The sequence below is a fragment of the Chelmon rostratus genome, chromosome 15 (genome assembly GCF_017976325.1).
Source record: "Chelmon rostratus isolate fCheRos1 chromosome 15, fCheRos1.pri, whole genome shotgun sequence".
NCBI classification, from domain to species: Eukaryota; Metazoa; Chordata; class Actinopteri; order Chaetodontiformes; family Chaetodontidae; genus Chelmon; species Chelmon rostratus.
In genome coordinates, this window is record NC_055672.1 from 18,684,058 (window position 1) to 18,709,359 (window position 25,302).

Genomic DNA, 25,302 nt, shown 5'->3' on the forward strand with positions numbered 1-25,302 from the left:
CCACCGAAGACAGACATGTTTTGTTCTTTTTTTTAGGCGCACATAAATTATTATCCTGATATGAAAAGAGGAAGTAAACAGACAAGATAATGTGGCTTTAACTCCCTCCTCCACGAGAGAAAAATATGACATCACTCTGCAGCGCAGCCAATCAGCGGGCAGTACGCTCAAGCCGGAGGAGCCCTCCGTGTGTCTGCGGAGCTGGCGTGCATTTGCTTGTGTGTATGTGTGTGAGTGTGCGTGTGTGCGCGTCTGAGTGCGAACAAGTTGATATTGTGTGTGTGTTTTTTTTTAATTTGTCCGAAACATCTTTGAATGGAGCTCTGGAAGTGAGCCGGGCCCGCGGCGAGCGAGCCGTCTTTCGGAGCCGCCCGACGAAAAGAAACAGACTTTGCGCGACAACGGGGACTCTAATGAAGTCGAAAATAACAAGTTTGCTGCGCACAGCCTCTGACAATAAGCCACATCTACGCAGTTTCACCAGTTTCGGTGTATCCTTCCTTTGACACCAGCAGCTAACTTGAAGCTCGAGAGCGACGTTACGGCTGCTCGCGCTGTCGTTGTTTGTTTTGTTTTGTTTGTTTGTTGTTTCTTCGCCGTCAAGTGTGCCTTCTCCTGTGTTAAGTCGCTCATGTTAGCTAATGAAGTGTCCGTGAACGTCACATAAGACGCGGTCATCAAAACGCAGTTGTAGGGGATAAAGCCATAAGCTACGCAGAAAAAAAAATGCTAAAGACGCTGACGAAGAAGCTAAGGAGACATTCACTCAATGAGATACATCCTTTCCACCTGAAGGTAAGTTTGAGCTACTTCCTACAGGAATACTACGTTATATCACGCAGTGTTTGAAGACAGGTTGTAGTTGTCAGGAGACGCTGCACTAATATATGGCGCAGAAGAAGAAGAAGAGGTGTTTGTGCACAGCGTGGCTTTACTTTTGTCTTGTGACTTGCTCGCTTGGAGGCCAGTTAACTGCGCAGTTTAAACAGCCCAGCCTGATTTGGCTTATAGTGACTTCATTAACACTCTCTCTCTTTCTCTTTCTCTTTCACGCACACACACACACACACACACACACACACACACACACACACTCTTATGCACGCACGCACACACACGTACACACTCATGCACACTCATGCACGCACTTACACACCATGACACAACAAGCTTCTCAGTGGAAATTACCAGCCTGTGTGTGTGTATGTGTTGTTTGGACTTATTTTCTGCTTTCTAAGCACCTCAGCCCATTCATTACAACGTTAGAAGGAATTTACTCTTCGCGGCTTACAGGACAGAGCCAGATGTTTACAAGGAGAAACCGGAGATCCACACTGCGGCGCAAACACATCAGCCAACATGTGGCGTGTCAACAAACTCTCCCACTCTGCAGATGGACGGCTCGTAAACTTGTAGTCCAGCCGCTTGTCATTGAGAAGGTGAATCAGGAGAGCGGCGTGTCCACGCTGATTGTCGGGCGATACACTCAGGGCTGTGAAGCAAGGCCAGGTGTGTCATCCACAGAGAAAAAGGCTGTAGGAAATTGGTGGCAGTGTGTGTGGCACTAGATTAGACCAGGGAATAAAAAACCCAAACATATCAGTGAAAACCTAACTGCGGCAAGCTATTATTGTCCCAACATCTACATCTTTACCCCCCAATTTTCCACAACAGAGTCTGTGGAAGTGCTCCTCAATTGTTGCTGCCTGCTCAGTTTGCATAATGCCTCCTTTTTGGAGAGTCGAGGGGTGAATTGTATCCAGCACGGGTCACTAACTCGCTCCATCCACAACAATATTGTGCGTCACCCAACTGTATAGTCGCCTGGCAGCCATTTTGTGCCCCTGTTCAAAGGCCTGGCTGAGGATACAGAGGAAAGTGTGCCATCCCTCCTACTTTTGTTTGTGTTTGGTGCTCTGCTCAGTGGTAGGGTTCTCTCTGCTGTAAGTGGTTAGTGTGATGGAAAAGCAATTGTGAGTAGTAACTGAGCCTGTTGCTTACGTCCTAGTTGGATGTAGAAATATCAAGCTAAACCTTGTATCTGTGAACATGATACTCAGACTGTTCAGAAGGAATTCCCATTGGAAACGACACTGATTGTTAAATCAAAATATAAACGTGCGGCACACGTCTTTGATCTTTCTGCCGAATAAATCTGGCTAAGCTGTGGGTTTGTTTACAACCTCTCTGATCGTCTGCATGTTTCTTACCACATCTGATTCTTTCCAATGTTGCAGCATTCCCAAATCACGCAATCGCTGTGTTTTCGCTTATTTAGACTCCGCCATGTTGCAGTAGCCTAGAATGGACAGACCAAACACTGGCTCTGGAGAGAGTCTTTCACGAGTTTCGCAGCTGCTATAGGTTCTCCTACACGCTTGGTAAGGGAGAGGGGAAGGTGAGGGGTATTCACTTGGTTGCAGTCTGCAACCTCACCACTAGATGCCTAATCCTGCACACTGGTCCTTTAAGTGAATACAAAGTTATTATTACTGATAGGACAATGAAATAAACGGGAACTATCCTTTAAAGTAGGATTGTGCTGATTGGCGATCTGATCATATATCGAAGATTGAGGGGATGATTGACAGTTTTTCCTGTGCTGATAATAAGCCGATTTTAGCTAATTTACTATCCCACATTTCCCATAATCCTTAACTCAACAGCGTATTTGGTTCGACCCTCCCTACATCATAAATGCCCATGTCTTTCAAACTCCACACCTTCAGTTTGTAAAGCAGGCATTTTGTCATATATGACATCATCATATTTTTGTTTCCACAAAAAACATTTTGCAAGAGTTTTTACAGGCTGAGTAATAAGCCTTCTCCTCGTGATGAGTACACACACCTTCATATAACGAATTGCTCCCATTGAAATGAACCACCAGTGTTATCTGGTCAAAAGGCTCAAATTAGGAAGAAATATAGGGGTCTGTCTTCATAGGTTTGGTTATTTGTAGGTGTTCTGTTCTTGTGAATGTCAGCAAGTCAAGGGTGGTTTGCATAGTATTCTAAGTGTCTGCCTGCAGGGAAATAGTCTGCCATTGATGCCTGGGTGTCCATGTTTGCATTATGACCAAACACTGACATTAATTGTTTTTAAAAAGGCTGATAAAGCAGAATTCTGATACACGTTGTGGTGGATTTGGTTTAAGGATTTGTAGTTATTTTCTATGCTGTCACATGAATTTCCCCTCTGGCGATCAATAAAGGCTTATCTTATCTTTTTCACAAGTTACTCAGATAATATTTGAGTTTGAAGTCTGCAGCAGGGCTCACTGGATCGAGGGCTGAATAGCCATTTCAGGATAGTTGAAAAGAGGCTAATGTCTCTAAGGCCCTGTTTCGGTCCCCATCCCAGGAGCTTACACTAATCAAGACTATTTAAGATGCACTATGGGGAAGATCCACTGGAGTGTAAGGAAAGAGGACCGTCTCTGACCCTGTGTTGTGGGTTTTCATGAGTGGGGGAATGGAGTGTGACAGTCTCCATGTCAATGTGGAGGGACAGAGCAAAGCTGATATGTGTGTGTGTGAACTGTGAGGTGTGTGTACGCTGTGACATTGCCATTGATCCAGCTTAGCAAGCTGCTCAGTGATGCAAGGGTCTGACAAGGATTTCATTCTACTGTTCTTGACACACAAACACACAACTCTTTGTCTGTCTTTGCATGTATGCACAGAAGCACTTTTCTGTGCTTCATTCATGCACTCTCACTTTCACCTTGCTTATCTGTCTCAGCTGAAAGACACAGAGTAGTCTGCAATTACTGGAATGATTACATTATGACCACAACATGGATTACAAAATGTTAAGAAAAATTTGACTTTGTAGTCTGTAAGTTATGAGGCTGTCCTATCACAGTTGATATACTCCAATACATGCAGAAATGTGCAAATATGACTGAAGACTGAACAATAATTTCATTATTTTACAGGAACATACTGTTCAGTTCTTGGGTCACATCTCAGACCTTTTAAATGGACTTGTTCAGTACTGCAAAACTGGGATAATTGGACAACTGTGGACAATTCACAATTGTGAGAAAAACTGGAAAGAGCCTTTTGGCTATAGTGGTGCAGTTTTTCTGTGGTGCATGTCCATGTTGCTCTCATGGCTGTTAGCAGTCCAAATCCTCACCTCAAGCATAATTTGAATATTTGTCATGCAAAGTAGCCATGGAGCTAAAATTAGTAGTTGGATGAGACGATGAAAAACACCACCAGTGATTGATTTGAATGACGCAGTCGCAGAAGTTAATATTTTTCAAAGCTATTACGGAGGTACTTGTGGTCCAGTGACGTGGAAGCAGCACTAGAGGGCCATTTAGCTTTTTAAATGCCATTTTCACACTTGTTTTCAGTTTAACACGTCTCCTTCACCACAGTTTGTTTTCACTGTGAATGCGATGCTAATGACTAATAAGCGTGTGGCGAAGGGTGTGACTGTGGGTGGTCCTGATCGAACATCTCTTTGGGATGTGTTTACTGTATAGATTGTGGGATTTCTCCTGTGCATGTCACTCCTTATGTTGTAGCATAAATATGTTACCTGTACGTACTTGAGTTTATATGGGTCTTGCATTGCCTTTGCAGAAATGCTGCCATCTTACAGCAGTGAATGTTCTGGAAAAACTTCTGGAAAGGCAGTGTTGATGCTTAGCTGCAGGGATTATAGTACGAGGCAGCCTGTCCAGGTTGGAGTGGTGCAAACTGCAATCCAGGCTTAGCCAGAGTATTATACAGGAGCTGAAAAAAGAATGAACAACTGGAAGTGACAAGAAGAAATGCTTGTCTTATAAAATTGTATAAATACATTGTCATCAAATACATCAAGCACTTCTACATCCAGCTGCTAAACTCGTGTTAAACTTGATGATAGTGCAGACCACAAGTGCGTCAGTGTAGCTTTGGATTGATTTGATTGCTTTGCAATAAAGTATATTTTGTGTATTATGAGGTGAAATTGCACAAAACAGCCACTTACTATATTTTGGAGCTGGACTGTGCTATGGTAGAGTATGATGGTGAAAACCTGTTACTGCTTTTCTTTTGGAAAACCCTTTTAATCCTGTCTAACCATAAACTGAACTTTAGTCGGTCAGAGTTTGGTATTTGTTGTAGCTTGCCGTGCCAAAGCAATGACTATATCAGATGTGGCTCAAAAACACATGCAAACTTTTCTTGCTCTCTCTCATACACACTCACACTGCATGAAATACAGATGCCATTTGTAAGAACAGTTCCTTTCATTCTGATATCAGATAACAAGTTTCCACTGTCCAGATAACCCTTGTGCTTGGCTGAAGGTCTAAAACAGAACTGGGAATGAAACTTATTCAAATACTTTTACATGCCCTCAGTCTTTGTTGCACACTCTTAGATGAGATTTGCATGGTTGAATTAGTTATGGTCTGTTGAAATGAACCTGCTTTGCATAGTTATTTCTGAGATAGTTTACAAGTGTCAGTGATAACAGTGTGCCGGTGAATTAAGGAAGTCACTGAAAGTAGGAGTCAGCCACTGAAACGCACAAAAGTTATGTTTCATGGTGTGTGTGTGAGTGTGTGTCAACGTGTATATCTGAGACACACAGTTACTACAGCACAATGTGACAGAGCCTGAAACACATTAACAAGTCTTGTACTTCACTGTTAGACATCAGTCCATATCCTACAAGTGAGCAACACATGTGCTACAATTCTGTTGATCATCAACAACAACCTCTGAGGCAATCCCTTAGGGGGAGGAAAGGCTGATTCATTACTGTCAGTTTACATTTCCCTCTAGTTGCACAGACAATGATTGCTCTGTGGAGAAACTTCAGGCTAAGCACTAAGTTGAAACTGCTAACTGCAGCTTTAAAGGGTAAAATATCTTGGAAAAATGATTAATCATCCGGATGATCTCACTGAGCGTGAATACAGATTTACATGTCTCAGACTAGCCTCATGTCTCTTCTGAGTACAATGAAGACAGTAAGTTTATGAACCACCAGCATCACTTCATTCTCACTATCCTGCAGCAGTAACTTTTAATAGGATTTCAGCTGTTTCGTGGATGCTGCCCAACAATAATTCACTGGAGTGTACAGTGTAGCTGAAGCCCTGAGCCAGCCACTTGCCAAAATACATTTCCTTCCCACAGTTATTCCTCAGAGTAATTTTCCTATGGAGTTCATGAAGTTACGCTGTTTAACTTGAGACTCCTCGAGAGCCAAGGGTTTTTTGTCTTGTACACTGGCTCTGGGCCTTCGTGTCCCACAGTGCTGAAAAGCAACAAGGCTGCACTCAGGCCTTATCCCAGTGTCTTCAACAACAGTGTCAGTGCTGTGATCTTACCCTGAAGAATTAGGCTATCCTGTGCTGTGCCATTTAATATCTGGAAATGTAGTATTTAGTAGTAAGCTGGCCACAAAGCTGTATGGGAAAGCTGTTTCCAATGTTTTGTTTAGCCTTTTGTGGTATATCTATTCTGATGTGAGAGATCATGCCAAAGTACGCCATTTTTTCTGTTGTTAAATATCAGAAAACCTACATACTGTGCTAAAAACCTACTTAAACTACATACAAAGGATCCTTTGAAAATCTGTCAATTTTGCAGTCATTTTGGTAAACTACATACAGTATCTGAGCTACAGTGGAATTTGTGATGACAGGAAATGTTTTGACACGCAGCAGTTTAAAATGTAAAAACATGAGATGCAGTTATGTGATTTTTACACAGTGAACAGTGTGTGAAATTATACATTGGAATTCACACTTAACATGAATTGAATACCGTCTGCCCTTATTGGGCTCAGAGGCCCTGGCTCCTTTCTCCCTTTTCCCTCTTTTTGAAGAGCTTCAGAAAGAAGAAGAGGAGGTGTGTGCGTGCGTGCGTGCGTGTGTGTGTGCAAAGGAGAACACTGTGTATATTTGTGTGGATGTATGTTGTAAGCATACACACACACTTGCACAAGCACAGATGGCAGCTGCTCAGCGAGGCCTCAGAGTGGTAATTACTGAGTGTGAAGCGCATTACTTAACTCTTAGCGTTGCAGTCTGCAGGGTATCTGTATTGTTGCTACTGGCGTAGACGAGGGATTGATTTTAAAGAGACAGACGGGTTCAGGCTGTGGGAGAATAACGTAGCCACAGCTGTGACTCGACTAGTCCTGCTGTCTGTATGCCGTGTTACTGTACAAATTACCACACCACAGTTAGTTTGAGCAAAATGTTTCCATTAGAAGCCTGTTAGAGGTTATGTGTGGGTTGCTGATTAGTGTTCTGTTTGTGTGGCCATCTAAGAAAATTGTAAAATAATACAGAACTCCGAATTAGGAATTGGCTCGCCCTGTTTTGGATTAAATCGCTTGAATTGTTAAGGATCTTCTTTTTGATTATTTGGTTTTTGCATGAACCTGCTAATGAAAATTGAAAACATCCTTCATAATTGATCCTCGTGCAAATTAACTTTTGACTTAAAAAAGAGAGACTGATATTTTTGGAACGTTCTATACAAACTTTTATCAATATAAGTGTTGACTGTTTGAGGTGTTACCATTTGGCATATTTCACTGTCTAATTGTTTTTCCAGATTTCTTACCATGGCAATGGAGAGGGAGTGGAGAGTGATGACTCAGAGGGGGAGAACCAGGAGCTTGCACAGATTGACAGAGGTAAGTGCCGTCTGCAAATCAAATTATTTTTCTTGCAAATAGATGATGATCACTTATTGATCCATTATAAATAGATGTTTCGAGTCACCAGATAATATGCTTGTAAACAGGAGTGTTTGCACTCTTTTGCTACCGTGTCTACACCATCTCCTTCAAATTGATTTCCTGTTTATCACCTCCTCCAGAGAGACGGAGAAATTGTGCCCTCACCCCCTTGGCCACCAGCCAGCAGCACAACCAGGGTCCGCTCTCTCCAGCCCGGTTACGACGCCTCCGCCTGCTTTTAGATGCCAATCTGGATCGCCACTCTTCAGAGGAAGAACTCGAGCGTATCAGCTGCGGCGACAACAGGAAGTGGGTGTCTGCGCTTCCCCAGCGCCATAGCGATCACCACAGCAGCGCCTCCAGTGATGAGGAGGTGCGGGACCTCTGTGGCTGCGGGTCACCGGCCGCCTCCGCCAGGCCGCTGGTTGAGCCGGGTGCTTGCTTGGCTGCCTCGCCCAGCCCTGTACTCTTCAGCTCCAGTCCACCACGTAGCCTCAAGCCACCCCCCATGCGCTTTCAGCTGCAGGTGGTGCAGCCAGTGGCACGGCCCATCATTTTGACCCACTTTGACCAGTCAGCACCTTACAGAAAGTATCGGCACAGTTTCGGTGGGGAGCCGGGGAGGCCCAGTCTGGACCTGGAGAAAATGCAACAGGTAGGTAGTCCAAGCTATAGTTTAACACCATGTTTTTTTACTAGAACAACGTCTTGCCAAAGTGTCAGCTTTGCAAGATGTCTTGTAGTGTAACGGTCAGATTTCCACGACTGTTGCTGAGCACAGTAAAACTACTGTGGTCCCCACTACCTTGAAGGATCTGGAAATCAAATGATCACAAAGTAGTTTGTTCCATCCAACATTTCAGATGAGAGGTGTAATGAACACTGCAGTGTGTAGCAATTGAATGATGCAGCTGCTTATTGTTACGTAATTAATGCATGTTAGCTCTTGCAGGTTGCCTTTTCACATCTAAAACCCATTAAACCTTCTGCTGAAGTATATTTCATAGCAATATCAATACAATTGTGTTATTTGTTTTCACATTTAGCTATTTAGCTTGCCATTGTAGCAATTTTGGTATTCTACTGAAGTATATTAAAAGTACCAAGCAGCAGATGAGCCTTACCCCCCCCCCCCCCCCCCCCCCCCCAAACAACCCTGTTATGTCAGGCTGAGGATTTGGTCCAAAAATACAATAACGTCCCTGCAGTCTAACCGGCTACTCTACACACACATGGCCACACAAATGTGCACGCTCGCACAAGCAAACAAAGTCTTCCCTTTTCCATAGCCGGACGCTCCCCACCACGGTGGTCTGGCTGGAGAGGGATGAAGGAGAGGGAGGCACGGACGGCAGATGTCCGCCCTCGATTTTCACAAAGGCTGGCAAGCGAGGGGAAATGATGGAGGGGTGGAGGCAGAAGGAGAGGATTAAATAAACAACAGAAAAACGACAGCCACTAATGAGTCATGGAGAAGCTGGTCCACTAATCATTAAAATCCAATAGACTTGTTGGCCCACACCATGGATGGGAAAGGGTGTGTGTGCGTGTGTGTGTGCGTGTGTGTGTGCGTGTGTGTGCGTGTGTGTGTGTGTGTGTGTGTGTGCGTGTGTGTGCGTGTGTGTGCGTGTGTGTGTGTGTGTGTGTGTGTGTGTGTGTTTGCAGGGAGAGAAACTGCAGGTTTCAGGGGTCCATATGTCCATGGGGTTTTTAGAGGGAAAGAACAGATGATGAGAGGCAGCGGGCAGCAATGAGAGGGGTGAAGAGAAAAAAAACGAAGTGTGTGTATGTGTGTGTGTGCGCGCTTGTGTGGGCACACGTGTGCATGAGTGTGTGTGGGGGCGGGGGGGTGATTTGGGGTGCTGGGGTACGCGTCTATCATCCTGCCTGTCTTTTTGTGTCTGCATGTGTACATCCTCCTGTCTGTGAGTTTGTTGTATGAGTGTGTGTGTTGCCAAAGAGTGAGTGTGTCTGTATGTGTGAGAGTGTGTGCGCACTCAGTCAAGTGGAATGGGAGGTGCTGCAGGAAATACAATAGGGGGCCTACAGAGGTAGCTAGCAGACACAGCTCCAGCCTCTCATTAACCCTTTAGATGGACAACTTCCATTTATAATGTCTGCCTCAACCCCTGCACCCTCCTCACATCATTTCTTTCACATTTATACTAACATATACATTTAACGGTATTCAAATCAATGGGGTTCTGTGTGACGCATGTGGAAGGTGGAGAAGAAGTTCACAACTGCTATCTAGGAAGGCTTGTCGAATGTTTTCTATGCTGTGCTCCTACACAAACTCGTTTTAGACTACAGACTCCCTTTAGTTGAATTATTTCATATTGAAAGCTCATGAGCAGTCAGACAGGGGGATGTAAAACCTGATCAAGACATAATTGTTACACAGTGTCTCCATGTAACAAGGAGAGAGATACTTCTCAGATGAATCTATTCCCTATTTTATTGGGAAAATGTCCAATTGTGGTTCCCAAACCCCTTTTTTGGACACTACTGATCCAGGATTATCCAGGGCCAGTTAACAAACTAATGTTCCCCAGTGTGACCAGCATTATCTCGAGCCTTCATCACACATTTATTTATCTCATCACTTTCTTAAAGGCAGGGTTAAAAGGTCAGCGGCTCGGCCATGTCCAATTGCTCAGATGTAGCAGTGCCATTGTTTGTTAGCCCGACTATCATGAAAGAACAGCAGTTTGTGTGGCAGATGCTTGTCTTTTGAGAAATATGTCAGGCAGCCGCACACAAATGATGCACCTCTATAAAACATGGTGAAAAATTCACAATGGTTGCTCCAAGTACCATATTTGCTATTTTTTTGTACCATTTTGCTGGTTTACCTTTACTTCCAGCCACTTCCCAAGCATAACATAGTTTTTAAAAGTTTCCTACCTACTAAACAACCATTGGTTTCCATTCATCTCATTATGGTATGAACATTAACTGGCTGAGATTTTAAAACTCTGTTGAGATAAGTCATCTGTCGCATTGAACATCATGCTCAGTTTTATATTTGGCACTTCATGTTTGTCAAATAAGATAACAGTTGTGCAGTAATGCATTAAGAATCACAAGTGTTAATGTTTGAGTGATAAGCTTACACATCTGAGACTGTAAATGGTGTATAATAATATATAGTAATATATATAAACAGTGGTCAAACAGTAATTTTAATTCAGAAGTCTTTGAAACAACAGAATAAATGATACGTCTTCAACTACCTGACACACAGACAGAATATTTTAAATCAATCCTCCGTCCTAAAACAGCTACACTGAACTTACCCTTTGTATTTTTCATCAAAACAAACAACACTCAGACAAAACAGTTAGCTAGTTGGCAAGTCACGACCTGTTGGACACGTGTGTGCAGCGCAAGAGCAAGTGGGTGTGGGGTGGCGGTGGTGGTGGATAGAATGACTCTGCTGCAGTCACTCGGGTGGTTGTAGATTTGAGATAATGTAGGCTCATTGAAGGAGTGCAGTAGATTGGCTAAAACACAAAAATCCAAGTTTATGGTCTTCTTTAAAGCGATCGATTTCTGATGATTGACAAGTCACTTCATCACACGTCTCTGTATTCACATATTATCTTTGTAAACTTTTTTGAGAGGCTGAATTAAATAAAATGCACAAATTTCCGTTTCCAGTTCTTGTTCAGGCAGCATGCCCCCACATGGACTGCAGTGTCATTGATAACAAAAGATAAGGCCTGGCAGGAGGTGAGCATGAGGGCAAGTGCACACCAGCTCGCTCCCACATCACAACAGCAGGAGTCCTGTGTTTCCATTCTTTCCTGTGCTCCCTTCCCCCTTAGCAGCTACCTCCCCGACTCGAGACAATTCCATGATTGTGTGGTCCCTCCACCCCCACTGTTTTTTTGAGAATAGTTGAGCTGGGTGGACATGGAGGGGAGTGGGAGACAGGATATTGCATAAGCTTCATTGACCGACTGTTTAGTTTAGTGAGACAGCTGGATTTGCCTCACTTCCTTGATCTCCCTGATTCAGTGTTAATAGACTGCCGATTCACAGTTCTTGTCACGTCAGATGTTCAATATAAAGATTGCTGTTCAAATTCTGGTCAAATTTTAATGCTCCATTAGAATCAACATTCACATGCACATAAACGTAGCCTGACTTTATCCAGACACTGGGGACTTTTCTTGGTGCACAGTGCAAAACGTTTATGGAGTTGTGGGAAAAGAAATGTCCAAGTTGCACAAGCAGGCAATTTATACACAGTTTTTGGATTGTCATGGACGTACTTAAAAGCTGCTGCAGAAGTTTTTTTTCGTTGATGCTCTTCCATAGCTGTCATTGTGATTTCTTGTTCTCCACAGAAAATGCTGCTGAAAAAGAACTGTGGAGGGAAAGCGCGGACTATAAAGATCCGGGTGAGTTCATTTTTACTCAACTTAGTTTCCCACAGTAAATAAACAAAAACCCTTTTGCAGTATTTTGTCTTGGTGAATGCAAACGATTCACGGTATGTTAAAAACCCTGCTGTTTATGGCTGTCATGAAGATGATTTGTTCATACAGGTGCTATTAATGGGAATAAGCACACACGCATACATTTCCTGGCACAACCTTTCCTTTAATGTAGATCCATAATAGGCAGTCCAGATCAGGGTGTCCATTACAGCCGTAATAAGGTTGCAAGGTTGCCCGGCCCCCGTGAACAGCCCGGCCTGTCTTGTCGCCGGCACCTTGATGTCCATCCAACTGCATACTGGGACAGCATCTGGCGACAGCGTTTGTTCCCATGCCCTGCTAGCAACAGAGCCATGAGACGTCTGAAAATCTGATAGCACTGTCAGATTCCTTTTTAAACAGCACCCAGCTAAACACTGTTTACTGCAGTGATAGCTAGGACAAAGAAACACGAAGAAAAATGTGCTCTTTTCTTTTTCAGGTTTGTTTGATCTCACTCAACAACCTGTACTAGCTGAGCTTTCCACACGACCCATTAGATGTGCACATTTCCTCACTTAAATAGCTCATTGGTTAGGACAACGGCATTTCCCAAGATTGTCCCGACTGATCTTCATATGAAGTGGTTTTCCAAGTACAACCTCCAATAATCATCCACCAGCTCAGCACTGCAACTGTGTATGGGTTGATTTTGTTTGTAGTGAGTAAGGGAAGCATGTTGGACAGTGGACTGGAACAAGCCTGAGCATCTTGGCATGGAGCAGGGTACTCCAGAAGGACGCACAGTGTGGTGAGAAAAGTGACGTTATTATCACGTTGTGTGGGATAGTGTCAATGGAGCCTTATCGCACACTTGTTTATGCACACGCACACACTTATACCAACTGTAACAGCTTATAGATTGCTCCAATCCTCCATATAGGTATGTATCATCAGTACAAGTATAAAAACAAATAAAAAAATAAATAACGGAGGATGATCTTTGAGAGTGGTTTAGGAAGAACAAGTGAGTGGCGATGAGCAATGGAGCTGAGGAGGAGGAGGAAGAGGAGGTGGAGTGTTGTGCAGTTCCCTTGTGGTGTATTTCCAGGGATGAAGTCATCTTCCATTTATAGCCCGGCCGGCTGCTATCTGTTTAGCTCCACTGATACATAGAGATATTGCTCATTATCCTCCGTTCTCGCTGGCGTAGTTGGTTGTGTTGTTGTCCCTGTCAGTGACGTCTGTGGGCACTGGGTATGTTCCAGTTCATAGATTCTTCTTGAAGTGAGTACACAGAGAGTCTTTGGATTGATGAGCCATTTGGAGGCTTGTTTTGACTCTATCCACCCTTTGTGCCACTACGTACCGTGATCCACCCCAGCTCTCTATCTTGTCTTGCTGCTACCTCTCTCTCTCTTTCTATCCCTCTTTCCAGTTTTTTTTTTCTGTCAACTCTCAGCTTCCTGGCCAGGATCCAGAAGAGACACTGGATCTGGATGGGGCCCCAGCTTTGAGACTGGATTCAAACATGGGAGTTGTTACAGAAGTTGAGGAGGTCGATGGCGGTGGTTGTGTGTGTGTGTTTTAAGGGGGGTGGGATCATGTGGAAGCAGTAGGAAAACACAGCTTTGGCCACTGCTGCTGAGGCCTTCCCCTCTAGGGGTTAGAGGTGAATGGGAGTGTGGGGTGATGAGAGCTTCCCAGGCTGCAGCAGGCGAGCGTGATGGCGTCTGGTTTCAGCCACTGTAAAGAATGGGCCGAGTGGAAGATGAAGATTGATTAAAGAGAGAGAAATAGTGCAGATATGAAGTTGAGGGAAAGCATGCTGCATACCCCTTTGATTTTTATTAACAAGATTTGTTTATACAATCACTTCATACAGAGGCTTTAGTTCAGGGCCCCTGTGACCCCTCGGGCCCCTGGTTCTGTGCAGCCCATACAGTACTCCATCCATGTCATGAACATTTTTCTCAAAATGTTGAGCTATTCTTTAAACAGAGGGGCGGGAACACAGTGTTCAAACGTTTTGAATGTGCACATTGGTGCATAAATGAATGATCAACAGGACAAAGTTAAAAGAATAGTAAATCTCCAGAAAGAAGCACTTTGGTCGAACTATTTCAGCTCCAGGACACGTCACGTATTACTGGTGCTTTAACTCAGCTTTCCAACTGCTGCTTTTGATGCCTGCACAAACGGAGAGCCTTGTACTTGTGGGACTTGTACTTTGTTTGACCCCACTGGGCCCTAAATGTCCGTCATACTGCAGATGTGACTGCAGTACAACTCTGTGGGGATGTATGACTCTCCCCCACAGTTGGGCCGACTTGCAGCTACCATATGGAGAAGATCTTAACACTGAACATCTGTCAAGTTTACTGTAACTTGTTCTTGGGCTGCGGTCTGTTTTTCCATCTCTCATTTTTTGCCCGTTTGTATAAACATTGGTAGATAAAACAGCTCTAAGTGGTATTGGGAATTGTTGCCGTGTTACTGTGGCTCATTTGTCAGTACTGAATCCCTTAAGATGTTGGCTGAAGTCATAGCAACACCTGTATCCTCGCATGCACTGTTAATGGGGCCTTATTTCACATGCACTGATGTCGCTGGGTGCTTTTACAGTAGCAGCGGGCACTTTCTCAGCATCTCAGCGGATTCAGTCAGTTACAGGGATGCATCTACCTCAGTTCTCAGAGAGGTGTTTGTTGATGGTTGACACTGAGAATATGCTGTAAAGCTATCCATATAAACACACACTCAAGTTTTTCCATGGGATCAGCTCCTCGTTACAGCCGATCCGTCTCAGGGTCCTAATGTTTCTCAGTCCACCTTCTCACAAACCTCACTCCCCCTCAGCAGGCTCTGGAGAAAGTGCTGCCTCACTGCCAAATCCAACAAAGTCATTTCCTGTCGTTTCCTGTAGGGAGGAAAATGACCAGGGCTAATTTTAGACCACAAGGTTTGTAAAGCCACAACAAGCGAGGTTCTGCTCAGAGGGGGGTGCCTCTGCGAGTGGAAAAGCATTTATGTCACCCAACCTGCAGTGTGAATGAAGAAAAAAACAATGTGAAAATGTTCTAATGAGGCGCAGTCATTTCCCCACCAGAGCTAGTCTGGCCTTCAGTCACTTCTCTCAGTCTTCTGACGCAGACATACATTTATGCCGCAGAAAGCAAAAGTACTGCCACTGTGAACTGACGTAATATAACTGATCAATAATACCATAACTCATGGACGGCAGGCAATCCTTGCAATTTCCATCCTATAAACCTCAAAAACTGGATTAACCCAGATGCCAACAAGCTGTTACTAACCATGACCACTTGTCTCTCTTTGTGTCCCCTCAGAATCTGACTGGCAATCGTCCTCCGCCCAGGTACACCTACGACCCCTCCATCTTCGCCTTCCGCTCCTTGAGCACAGTGCCCCCCTCCTGCCCCCTGACCCCGTCCGAGGATCCTCCCTGCTCATAAGAGAATTCACCCGCCGCCAGATAATTCTCCGCCCCCTCTCTTCATTCCCAGGCGGCTGCTTTTTTTCGTGGCTCCTGCAGCAAGAACACGGAGTGACTGTTCCGAAACTGACCGCTAGAAAGACATTTGTTTGATGGTCGAACAATTGCACACTCAGGTAATTCCACCCTGTAACGCTGTCACTTTGATCATTGTTCTCCACGTGAAATCAACAGGAACATTTTGGAGACTAAAATGGCCTCAACACAACACTTCTAAGGATACTTCAGGTTTTGCTTATGTATAGCCGTCTCTGAAAAGCTCCTGTGATTGGAAGAGAACTGATCAAGAAACAAACGTGGACTGTGGACCAGAGGTGGTTCAAAGGGACATGGCCAACCATTTTAAATCCAGAATTTAGTTCTGGTTTGGATCAATATTCAAGGGAAATAATGCATGTAAGACAATCGAATGGTTCCAATGTTTCTTCCTTTGATGTCATTACTGGGCATCGTGTAAGGTTCTCGGTAACTTTATATACTAAACATGGCGCGGTGAGTCATCTGATATCTTGTTATTGTTGAGATGAACATAGACAGTGGTCACATTCGTCCGTCTGAAAAACTACTTCTTTGGATGTGTCATTGAATATGCAGGTCATGACGAGCTATAACAAACATGTATGACATGTATGTAGTTGAGTAGTCGACCTTTTGATGATGTACGTTTCTTAATGAATTTGTCACTTTTAGTCCAGGTCAAACTTAAGTACTTGTATCCTCTTTCCTTGCATGAATTCCGCTTTTTTGCAGAAAGAGAGGTATGTGGAAATAAGAAGGTATGAGAATAGTTTGCTGCACATTTGGCAAGTGTAATCGGTGCTATGTTAAGCATAGCGTACTTGTAGTGTGCCATTTTGTTCCCCAATATTGTACCTCATTACTTTCTAGGTAGAAGAGGACCACTGGTATATCGAAGACATCCCAGTGTTTTCTAAAGATCTCTTAATGCCTTGAAATCACATTCCTGTTGTATTGAATGAAACTTGAGGTAGTTCTCGGCTCCTGAATTGAGCTGATCAATCGATTAAACCCAACGTCACCACTGTAACTACGATTTTGCCGAAGTGAATGTAACATTGTGACATGTTTTCGTCCACTGTTGCACAAAATGAATCAATAAATGCCCTGTGGCCTCTTGTTTAGGAGGTGTTTTTTTTGTGTCCAAAGTGCATATTGGGACAACGGTGATTAAGGGAAAACCTTCATAATTGAGTGGACACACACCAGTAAGGTGACTGACATGTTTGGTAGCCTTCTTCATCAACATCATCAAAATAGCTTTCTTTGCCAAAAAACCCTGTAGCTGGTCTGTCGACTCGTGGTTGCATCTATAAGACAGTTTGTGTTGGGTTGTCCTCCATTTTTCACACATCTGTGAGTCACAAGATACTTTCCATAGTTTGAAGTATTTTACTCTCTTTGAAGCTATTTTTACCTTTTATCAACAATGTCTGAAACAGCAATTAAATCCCCATTTCAATGCTGCATCTAATCTGCACTAATCAATAGAACCACTGCACTTAATCAGAGTAACAAAGTGCACAGGCGTATGTTTCATAATTGGACCCTCATCTTGAGCGTGTATGAGAAGGATCTGCCAGGTGGAAGGACAGAGGACTCCTCTCATGTGTTTGGGGCAGGGAAGAATGCTTTCCATCACTGATTAGGAGGTCACAGCACAGAACATCACAGCAAAGATCTACAGCCAAGACCACGAGCCTCTTTGTGCCAGATCATACCCTGAGAAACGCTCTTTGTGTTTGTGAGAGAGCATGAAAGAGAGGGAAAGAAACTCTGACGTCAGAACTGGGTTGTGTGCGTGAAGAAGGCCCAGAAGTGTACACCAGAGAGGACGGACAGGTGGAAAATTTAGGGGAGAGCGAATACACAGCAGGAGGGCACAAAGTGTGTAAAAAGCTTAGAGAAACTCCCACGTTATGTACAGACAATTTTATTATACATTTATATCACAAAATACAGTTTACATTTCTTTGTGTTTTGAGAACAGACAACAGGAAAGAGGGTGGAAGGTATGGCAGTAAACCAGCAGAACAGCACTGAGTGGGATTTCACAGAGTGAGGAATCCTGCTCGAGGCAAACACACACCAATAGCTGACTCGCTCATGAAGACAATCTTGTTAAAAAGAGAAGTTTGAGAAGGTTGGGCTGTGTGTGTGTGTGTGTGTGTGTGTCAGTGTAGACAGAGACACACCACTTAGCTTGAGTCATTATCAGCTTGCGTTTCATCCAGTAAGCCATCCAAGTGTCCAGATGGTCAGAAAAGCTGCTTCAATGCTCTCCCTCTTTCTCCCTTCTTGCTACACACTCTCCTTTGGAAAAAAAAAAGGTTATGCCAGCGATCGACTGAAGCCAAATAGGGAAGAGATACAGATTGGATGTCAGGTGGATGTAACTGCAAGAGGAGCAGCCAAGGCCAGAAAGCTGAATTCAGATCAGTTACCGCTCCTGCTCTGTCCCTTTCCTTTTTCTGCTTGGATGATATAGAATTCAAATGAAAGGACAAAATTCAAGTGCTACCCATCTCTATTATTTTCCCGTGGTGAAAAGTGCCAGCGGGCTGACTGCCCAGTGTCTGCTCTGAGGGGGGCAATTTCCCAAGCTTGCCAGTTTAACTGGAATGGTGTGCTTTTTGTTTATGGCGGTCTGAGAATGCAAATATCCCCAAAAGATAAATAAAAGGTGCAGCATCATTATCTCCGCCTGGTCTGCTACAGGCTCCCATTTTATCAGGCTCCCCTACGCAGAGCCACACACAGGGACCTGGGATTGGATGAGGGGGTTAATGGCCAGGGCTAAGGAGGCTGGAGGCTTTGTGTTGCAGGTATTATCTGCTGTGTAAAAGCTGGCGGAGTGGAGACGCAAGAACTCAGTAGCCGTACTTGTCGTTAAGGCTTGTGCGGCCATCTCCAGTCTGACCTGTGAGTGGAGAAGAGTCAACAGGTTTAGCCTGCGAAGGATTCATAATTACATATATTACAAAGAAAACAAGAGAAAATAAAATGCTTGGAATGTCACACAAGAACAAATTCACCCATCTGACAGAGTAAAGTCCAGCTCAGTAACTGCTGACTTGTATGCAGTCGTCACACCAATAACAATCCTGCAATGAGTTCTGATTCTGAATCCAAGCTCAGTCTGGAAGTCGTTTCAAAGTTTATTTTTATTCAGGCTTATCTAATCATGGTGAGTGACTTTGATCTGCATTCCTGAGTGAACGATGAAAATGTCGCTGCAATTTCAGCTGCAATGGTCCATGAAAACCTGTTTACTTGCTTTGCCCCCCCCAACCACAATCCTGTGCTCAGTAGGCCAAGAACATACAAGCCTGTCAGTGTCAACAAGTTATTCTAGATGAGTTATTCTAGATTTAGCCGCACAGACTGTGTTGTATCTGAATTCCAGATATTGTCTCCATTTGGCGGGTTTGAAGTGTCTTCAGGCAAAGATCTATAGACATGGGCAAAAAACTTTTACCTGCAGGAGGCATCCAGACACAATAATCGGGGTCGTCCTCTGGATACTGTCCTGAAAGCTGCACTGGTGGCTATGGAGACAAATCACGAGGTAATTCAATGTGGTCACAGTTGTCTGTATGATGGAATTAAAGATCTGTTCTTGTGTATGCGTGTGTTTGTGTGTGTGGGGGGCCTACCCTGCTGGGGCCCATCACTTTCTTCTTCACATTCTTTCTGGGGCCGAGCTCTGCTGCTGGCTCTCTGCTTCCTTCAGCTTTGGACTCTATGGAGTCCAGGTGTAGTACAGCACATTAGAGATGGTGCACCAAGACACACAATAACCAGTGCTTGAGAGAGCACAGACTGATTTGGAAACAGTGAAAGCAGGACCCACCTGGACTGGATGGGCCCACAGCCTTGCTGTTGCCGCTGCGCTGAGGAAGCTGATCCGCTGCTTCAGCAGGCTCCTCGTCTCTCCTCTGCTTGCAGCTTTGCTCTAATGTGAAGTCGCACAAACGTATTAAGTGTGAAGAATAACATTACAGATGTGAGTCACAGGGACAGATGTTAGCTAACTTTACACCTAAAATGTAAAAATACTTTTCTCGATATTTCAGTCAATAAAAAAAAAAAAAAACACTTTAAAGACTAGAATTTATCATGTTAATGTGATCATGATTGTTTTCTTTACTTAACTGTATATGGATGATCCATAGACAACAGTATGCTTTTTGGAGATCTACTGCCACCCAGTGGCATAAGAAATTCATATTAAAATGTCTGAACATACAAAGATGAATTGAGAAAATCAAAATACAGAGTGCATTTTTTCCTCCTGTTCTTCTTTATTAGGTCTATTTGAAGAATGTTCCTCCAGTTCTTCATTGGGTTCAGCCTTCTTACCTTTTGGCTTTTGAGACTGCGCAGGTTGCTGCCTTCGCTGTCCTGAGGAAGTGCTCTCTTGAGACGTGGATGCGCTGAACACTTCAGAGTCAACATTAATGTCTGGAACAGTCGCACGCTCTTCAGCACCATTATCCTCACTCTCCTCTTCCTCTTCCTCCTCTTCCACAGCAGGCGAAAGCGCTTTCATGTTGAAGAGCTCTGCGGGCAAGTTGGGGCGCTTAGGTGGCAACCTCTACAAAAGAGAAGAACACATGAACAGTAGAAAGAAAGGGGCTGAGCAGAAGGCAGAAGAGTAATGAAAGAGGCAGATTAATTGAGCTATAAAACATGAGAAACAGGACCTACCCCAATGGTACCAGTCTTCAGTTTGAATTTGCTTCCTCCCTTCATGGCTCCAAACAGCGGCAAGCTCTTTTTAGGCTTCTCTGGCTCCGAGTTGCCACTATCACACCAACAGACATCAAAATATCTTTTAAGTTAGAGAATGTTTGAAAGAAGCTATAAAACACATTGCCGTACTTGTCCTCAGCATAATCTATATGGAGAATGTGCTGGTATTCCAGGACTTTGGTATCTGCTTAAACAGTATGACGCCCTGAACGCAGCGCCGTGTCTAACCTCGGCAGCAGTGAAGGCATCTGGGCGGGCCGTGTGAGTTCAACCAGTTTGCGGAGCCTCTGAGCATCTTTGCGCAAGTCGGCTGCATGCACGTGGAGCTTCCTGCGCTCCACGGCGTCTATCGCTGCCTCGCTCCGCACTGCGGTCATGAAGGCATCCAGCGAGTCCTCAGTGGAGGAGCTGGAGGAGCCTAAGAGGAGGGATGAAGAACATGCATGTATAGGTAGTGTGGCATCTGTCCACAGAGCAGTGAACGCCCAGGCCATCATGACTCACCTCCCCTATCAGCACTGAGCTTTTTCTGAGTCTCTGCCAGCTCCTTCTCCACCTCTGACAGTTTGGCCACCTACATGAAAATCAAACACATGAATGTTACCACAGAAACATACAGTGTGCTTAACATAAATACACCTTACAGTAGAACGTTTTTTTCAAAGCCAAGTGAAATTGATTCTTGTATTATTTTCAGTACAGAGCAGCTCCACGTACTTTACAGAGAGCAGCTGCATTCATACATGCATTAACATATTTTGACCGAAAGGAGATACACGCAGCTCTCTTGTGGTTCATGAGATTGCAGTTTCATATGCCAAGGCGCTAGAGGCGCGGTTCTAAGGATGACAATGTTAGTTTCTCTGCAGCCACCACTTTGGTCCAGACTAAAACATCTCAATTTACGAAGTTTGGTACACATATCCCTCTCAGGATGAATTCTAATAACTTCTGTGGTCCCTGAACTTTTCATTTACTGCCATCGGCTGGTCAAATTTTTGTATGCTAACATGCTAGACTAAAATGGTGAAAAAGGTAAACATTGTAACTGATACAGGTCAGCATGTTAGCAATATCAGTGTTAGCATTTAGCTCAAAGCGAAGGCTCACGCTTAGTGTTGTTTATTATTAGATGTAAGGTTTTACACAGATGATATGATTTGATTTTCAGAATGATGTCATTAAGGTAGAGCTTCGTTCTGAATACAAAGTGTAAATAAGGCAAAAGTGAATATTATAAGGTGACCGGAGCAGGAATTTCCCAAGGAACACGAGGGCCAAACAAGTCTAATGTCTGTAACATTAATGTTACCAATACAGGGACAGAGTGAAACAAACAGCTTTATTTATGTATCTATTTCACTGATAGTTCAACTATGTGTGAAAAATGATCCTTAATCCTTGAGTTAAATCCATTATTTCCATGTAATTATAATCAAAAGAAAAAATGCTTTGATGACTTTGCTGCCCTGGCATTTGACCTTTGTCCCCTCAAAATCTTCGCAACACTACAGAGGGCGATTAAAGATCAACTGAAACAGAATAGAGTGATTTTCCAGTCATGTGTACAAACAGTAGCAGATTTCCTACCAATGATTCATAGGTCTCAGGCCGCTCCTCAATCTTTCCTGCCTTTTTCATTCTCTCCTGCCTCTTCTTCTCCACAGTGCCGGTTCGATCCAGGAAGGTGTCATCATCACTGTCGTAGTAGTCCTCATCCTCCCAGTTCTTCTTCTTGCGCTTACGGGACACTAGAAATGGGACATAAAATGAGAAAAACTATTATTGCAGTCCTCATAACGACGAGCTCTCCAGATGGTGGTTCATAATTTTACTTGCAGACATTCCCACTGGAGCTGAGCTCACACCTGCTTCCTGTCGCAGCAACCCTCTGGCTTCCAGCATTCGACAAGCTTCCAGGCAGCACTGGACGGCTGCTTCTTTCTTCTTCCCTGTGTGGGTCACCTCGGCAACCAGCTGCCGGCCCATGGCATCGTCCACAGGAAGCCTGGCAGAAATGTCAACATGAACCGTGTGACTCCACACACACAAGACAAGGGGAAGATATTATGCAAACTTTACTGTCATAAATCAGGGGTTTCATTTCTCTTACTTTATTCTGCAGAGCCAGCTGCCGTGGCTTTTGTCTTCATACTCAAACTCCAGCTCCTCTCCTAAAATAAAGGATGAAGTCAAGAAACTAAATACAAGAATCACACAAACAGAAGAACCAGGCATCTGTGCATTAACAAGAAGTCTTCTCACCTTCTCTGTCGTAGAAGCCCTGCAAAGCCTTCTTTGGGTCTTTCAGGTAGGCAGCCTCCTGGTCCTCGTGGAACTCTGTTGAAAAGGGGTTTTCCTCGTTCTCGTCTTCCTCTTGAACAGCCTCCTCAGCTACAGGGTGGAGACGGATGGAATGAAAGGAAAGAAGAGAACAAAAAGGTTTAACGTGCTTCTTCAGTTACTTGACACCAACACGCTCAGGATGACAACGCAGCAATAACATGCTGTGGCATAATCCTACAACCAGCAGCTCACCCATTCCCCATGAACATCCTGAGTCTTCATTTGACAGTTTGCTGTGGCCCTTGTTGCCTTCGTCGTCTTGGCCTTCCTCCTTCTCCTCCTCCTCATCATCAGAGCCGTCTCCCATCATCCTCCTCTCCAGCTCTGCCTTCTGTTTTTGGGCTCGCTGCCTCAGCTCAGTCATTGTTAGGTCAGACTCTGCTTCCTCATCATACTCTGGACCCTGTGGAAGGAGGAACGGTGATGATTGTTTTCCTGACACTGTCAATCTCATGATTGATAGTTGTTTAAAAAATGACAAAAAACCCAATAAACAAATAATGCAGCAGAACCATCTTTGATAGAATCTTGTCATTTTTGTTTCTTGCATTCTTCTTCCTTGTTTAACCTGTTTCCTACAATACCCACAATGCATCCCAACCACTGCCAGTTCAGACAGAGTTTCAGATGTGTTCTGCTAGCAGGAGCTCATGTAGCCTGGAGCCTCCAGCCTCTGGCAGTGATGAGGAGCTGTCTACTTGACTAATTTTTAGCCTTTTAGTCTTCAGCTGACACTCAAGTGACATCAAAAGAGACAATTTGCCAGATTTGACACAACTCCCTCTGGAGCCACGAAAGCCTTTATACAGCTTTCTTTAACTCATTTTGTAGTACTCTCCAACACCAGGTTTTCAAAATGAACAATCCCATAGTGTAGTCAGATGGGTTGTTTTTTATAGATTATAATAAACTGTGTTTTCTATCAGATTTAATTAACAATTTTTGTTAACAAACAAACTATTCATTGCTGATTTATCGATGTATGCCTTAAAATGAACTGATCAGTGAAAAAACATTTGAAAATAGTAAATAAATGCCCATCACAATTTCCCAGAGGCTGAGGTGATGTCTTCAAATTCCTCCTGATGTTGACGATATTCAATTTAAAATCCAATGAAAAAAGCCAATCATCATATTCAAGGAGCTGGAACTTTTGCACTTTTTCTTGACACAATGACTTCTATCACTACTTCTCACATGGATGCAGAAATGTTGGTTTGTGACTCCCTTTTATCAGTCAAATATACAGTGCGCAATCGCCTGACTTGACTCTGAGCTTCCTGAGTTGAGAATCAACATGGCTTTCGAACAGTTGCTTCACAAGACTGTTTGAACCCTGACAGACTCTAGTGTACCTGAGGCTTAAAAAAACATCTTAAAACCTAGTTGGCCAGCTATCAAACTACTACTTGACTGCAAGCATAGAGTGACCAATCTCATTCAGCATTAATGACAACTGTCCTGTTATATATACATGTCAGTGTATTTACTGCTATAAAGGTGGGTCACATCATTTACCTGAAGGATAAACAGCCTCGTGCTCCCACCAAACTTTAGGACATGCCCCACGCGTATTCTGATGTAGGTCTTCGGGGGAATCTTATTCTTGTTCACCACAGTGCCGTGTGTGCTGCCCAGGTCATGGATGTAAAAGCCCGCCTCCTCTCCGACAGACTCCCCCTCTCCAGCCTCCCTGCGGTACTGGATCACTGCATGATACCTGGAGATGGAGGGGTGCTCCAAAGAGACGTCACACACAGGTAAACGTCCAACCACGAAGTAACTTCTCTGTGTGAGGGGCACCGTGTCCACTATGGTGCCGTTTTTAAGGATTTCCAACGCATAGGGGATATCCGGAGACTTGCCACCCCAGTGCGGCTCTGTATATGGGATAGGAGGGAATTTACCGGACGGAGGCCCTTTAGGAGTAAGCACTCTGGGTTTAGCTTCTGGCTTGGTTCTGACAGGAGCCTCATTCTTGTCTTTAGCGTCTTTTTTGTCCTCTTCCTGGCCCTTTTCGGTGGTTTTGCTTTCATTTACAGGACCCGAAGAATCGTCTTTAGTAGCATCACCAACTTCAGCTTTGTTATTTTTTGTCAGAGTTTTTGTTTCGGCTGCTGTTGGTTTGGACGGAGCAGCCACACTGCTGCGTTTGCTGGTGAGGGAAGGTGCAACGAAAATAGTCGGTTTCTTAAAAATGTCCTCCGTTTCTGGTTCAGGTTTGGGTACGTCTTTGTTTTCAGGTTCCCCTCCATTCTCAGTGGCCGAACACTCGTCCCTTTCCATTGCAGAATTCATTTCTCCGTCCGCAGTTTTCACACACACGTCTAACGTCGGGGAGGCGGCCATGTTTATTTGGTGTGACTGTAATTTTAGCCCGGGTTTTCTCAGCCTCTATAAAACTCACACAAACAGCTAATAAGGAACATGGACAGAAAAAGGAATTTGGAAAAAAATAATAAAACACGACTATACGACATGTTTAACAACAGAATATATTATAATCTTATCCCGGTGGAAATTAAATGTTTT

General features: G+C 44.0%; 2 protein-coding genes across 2 annotated transcripts; one reads left to right on the forward strand and one right to left on the reverse strand.

The window, feature by feature from the left end:
- The first annotated feature begins 294 nt into the window (after window positions 1–294).
- On the forward strand, window positions 295–16,791 carry si:dkey-16j16.4. The gene is made up of 5 exons (XM_041954626.1): window positions 295–795; window positions 7,581–7,662; window positions 7,848–8,362; window positions 12,063–12,116; window positions 15,485–16,791. The coding sequence occupies exons 1-5, from the start codon at window positions 727–729 to the stop codon at window positions 15,608–15,610; spliced, it is 846 nt and encodes a 281-aa protein (XP_041810560.1). The 5' UTR covers window positions 295–726; the 3' UTR covers window positions 15,611–16,791.
- Window positions 16,792–17,596: 805 nt separating this feature from the next.
- On the reverse strand, window positions 17,597–25,119 carry LOC121618463 (solute carrier family 4 member 1 adaptor protein). Its single transcript, XM_041953979.1, has 14 exons — window positions 24,289–25,119; window positions 22,963–23,173; window positions 22,690–22,818; window positions 22,538–22,598; window positions 22,293–22,432; window positions 22,015–22,175; window positions 20,929–20,998; window positions 20,653–20,842; window positions 20,380–20,476; window positions 20,032–20,266; window positions 19,523–19,624; window positions 19,326–19,411; window positions 19,148–19,217; window positions 17,597–18,589 (listed from the first exon to the last, which is right to left on the reverse strand). The coding sequence occupies exons 1-14, from the start codon at window positions 25,117–25,119 to the stop codon at window positions 18,540–18,542; spliced, it is 2,433 nt and encodes an 810-aa protein (XP_041809913.1). The 3' UTR covers window positions 17,597–18,539.
- Window positions 25,120–25,302: the final 183 nt, after the last annotated feature.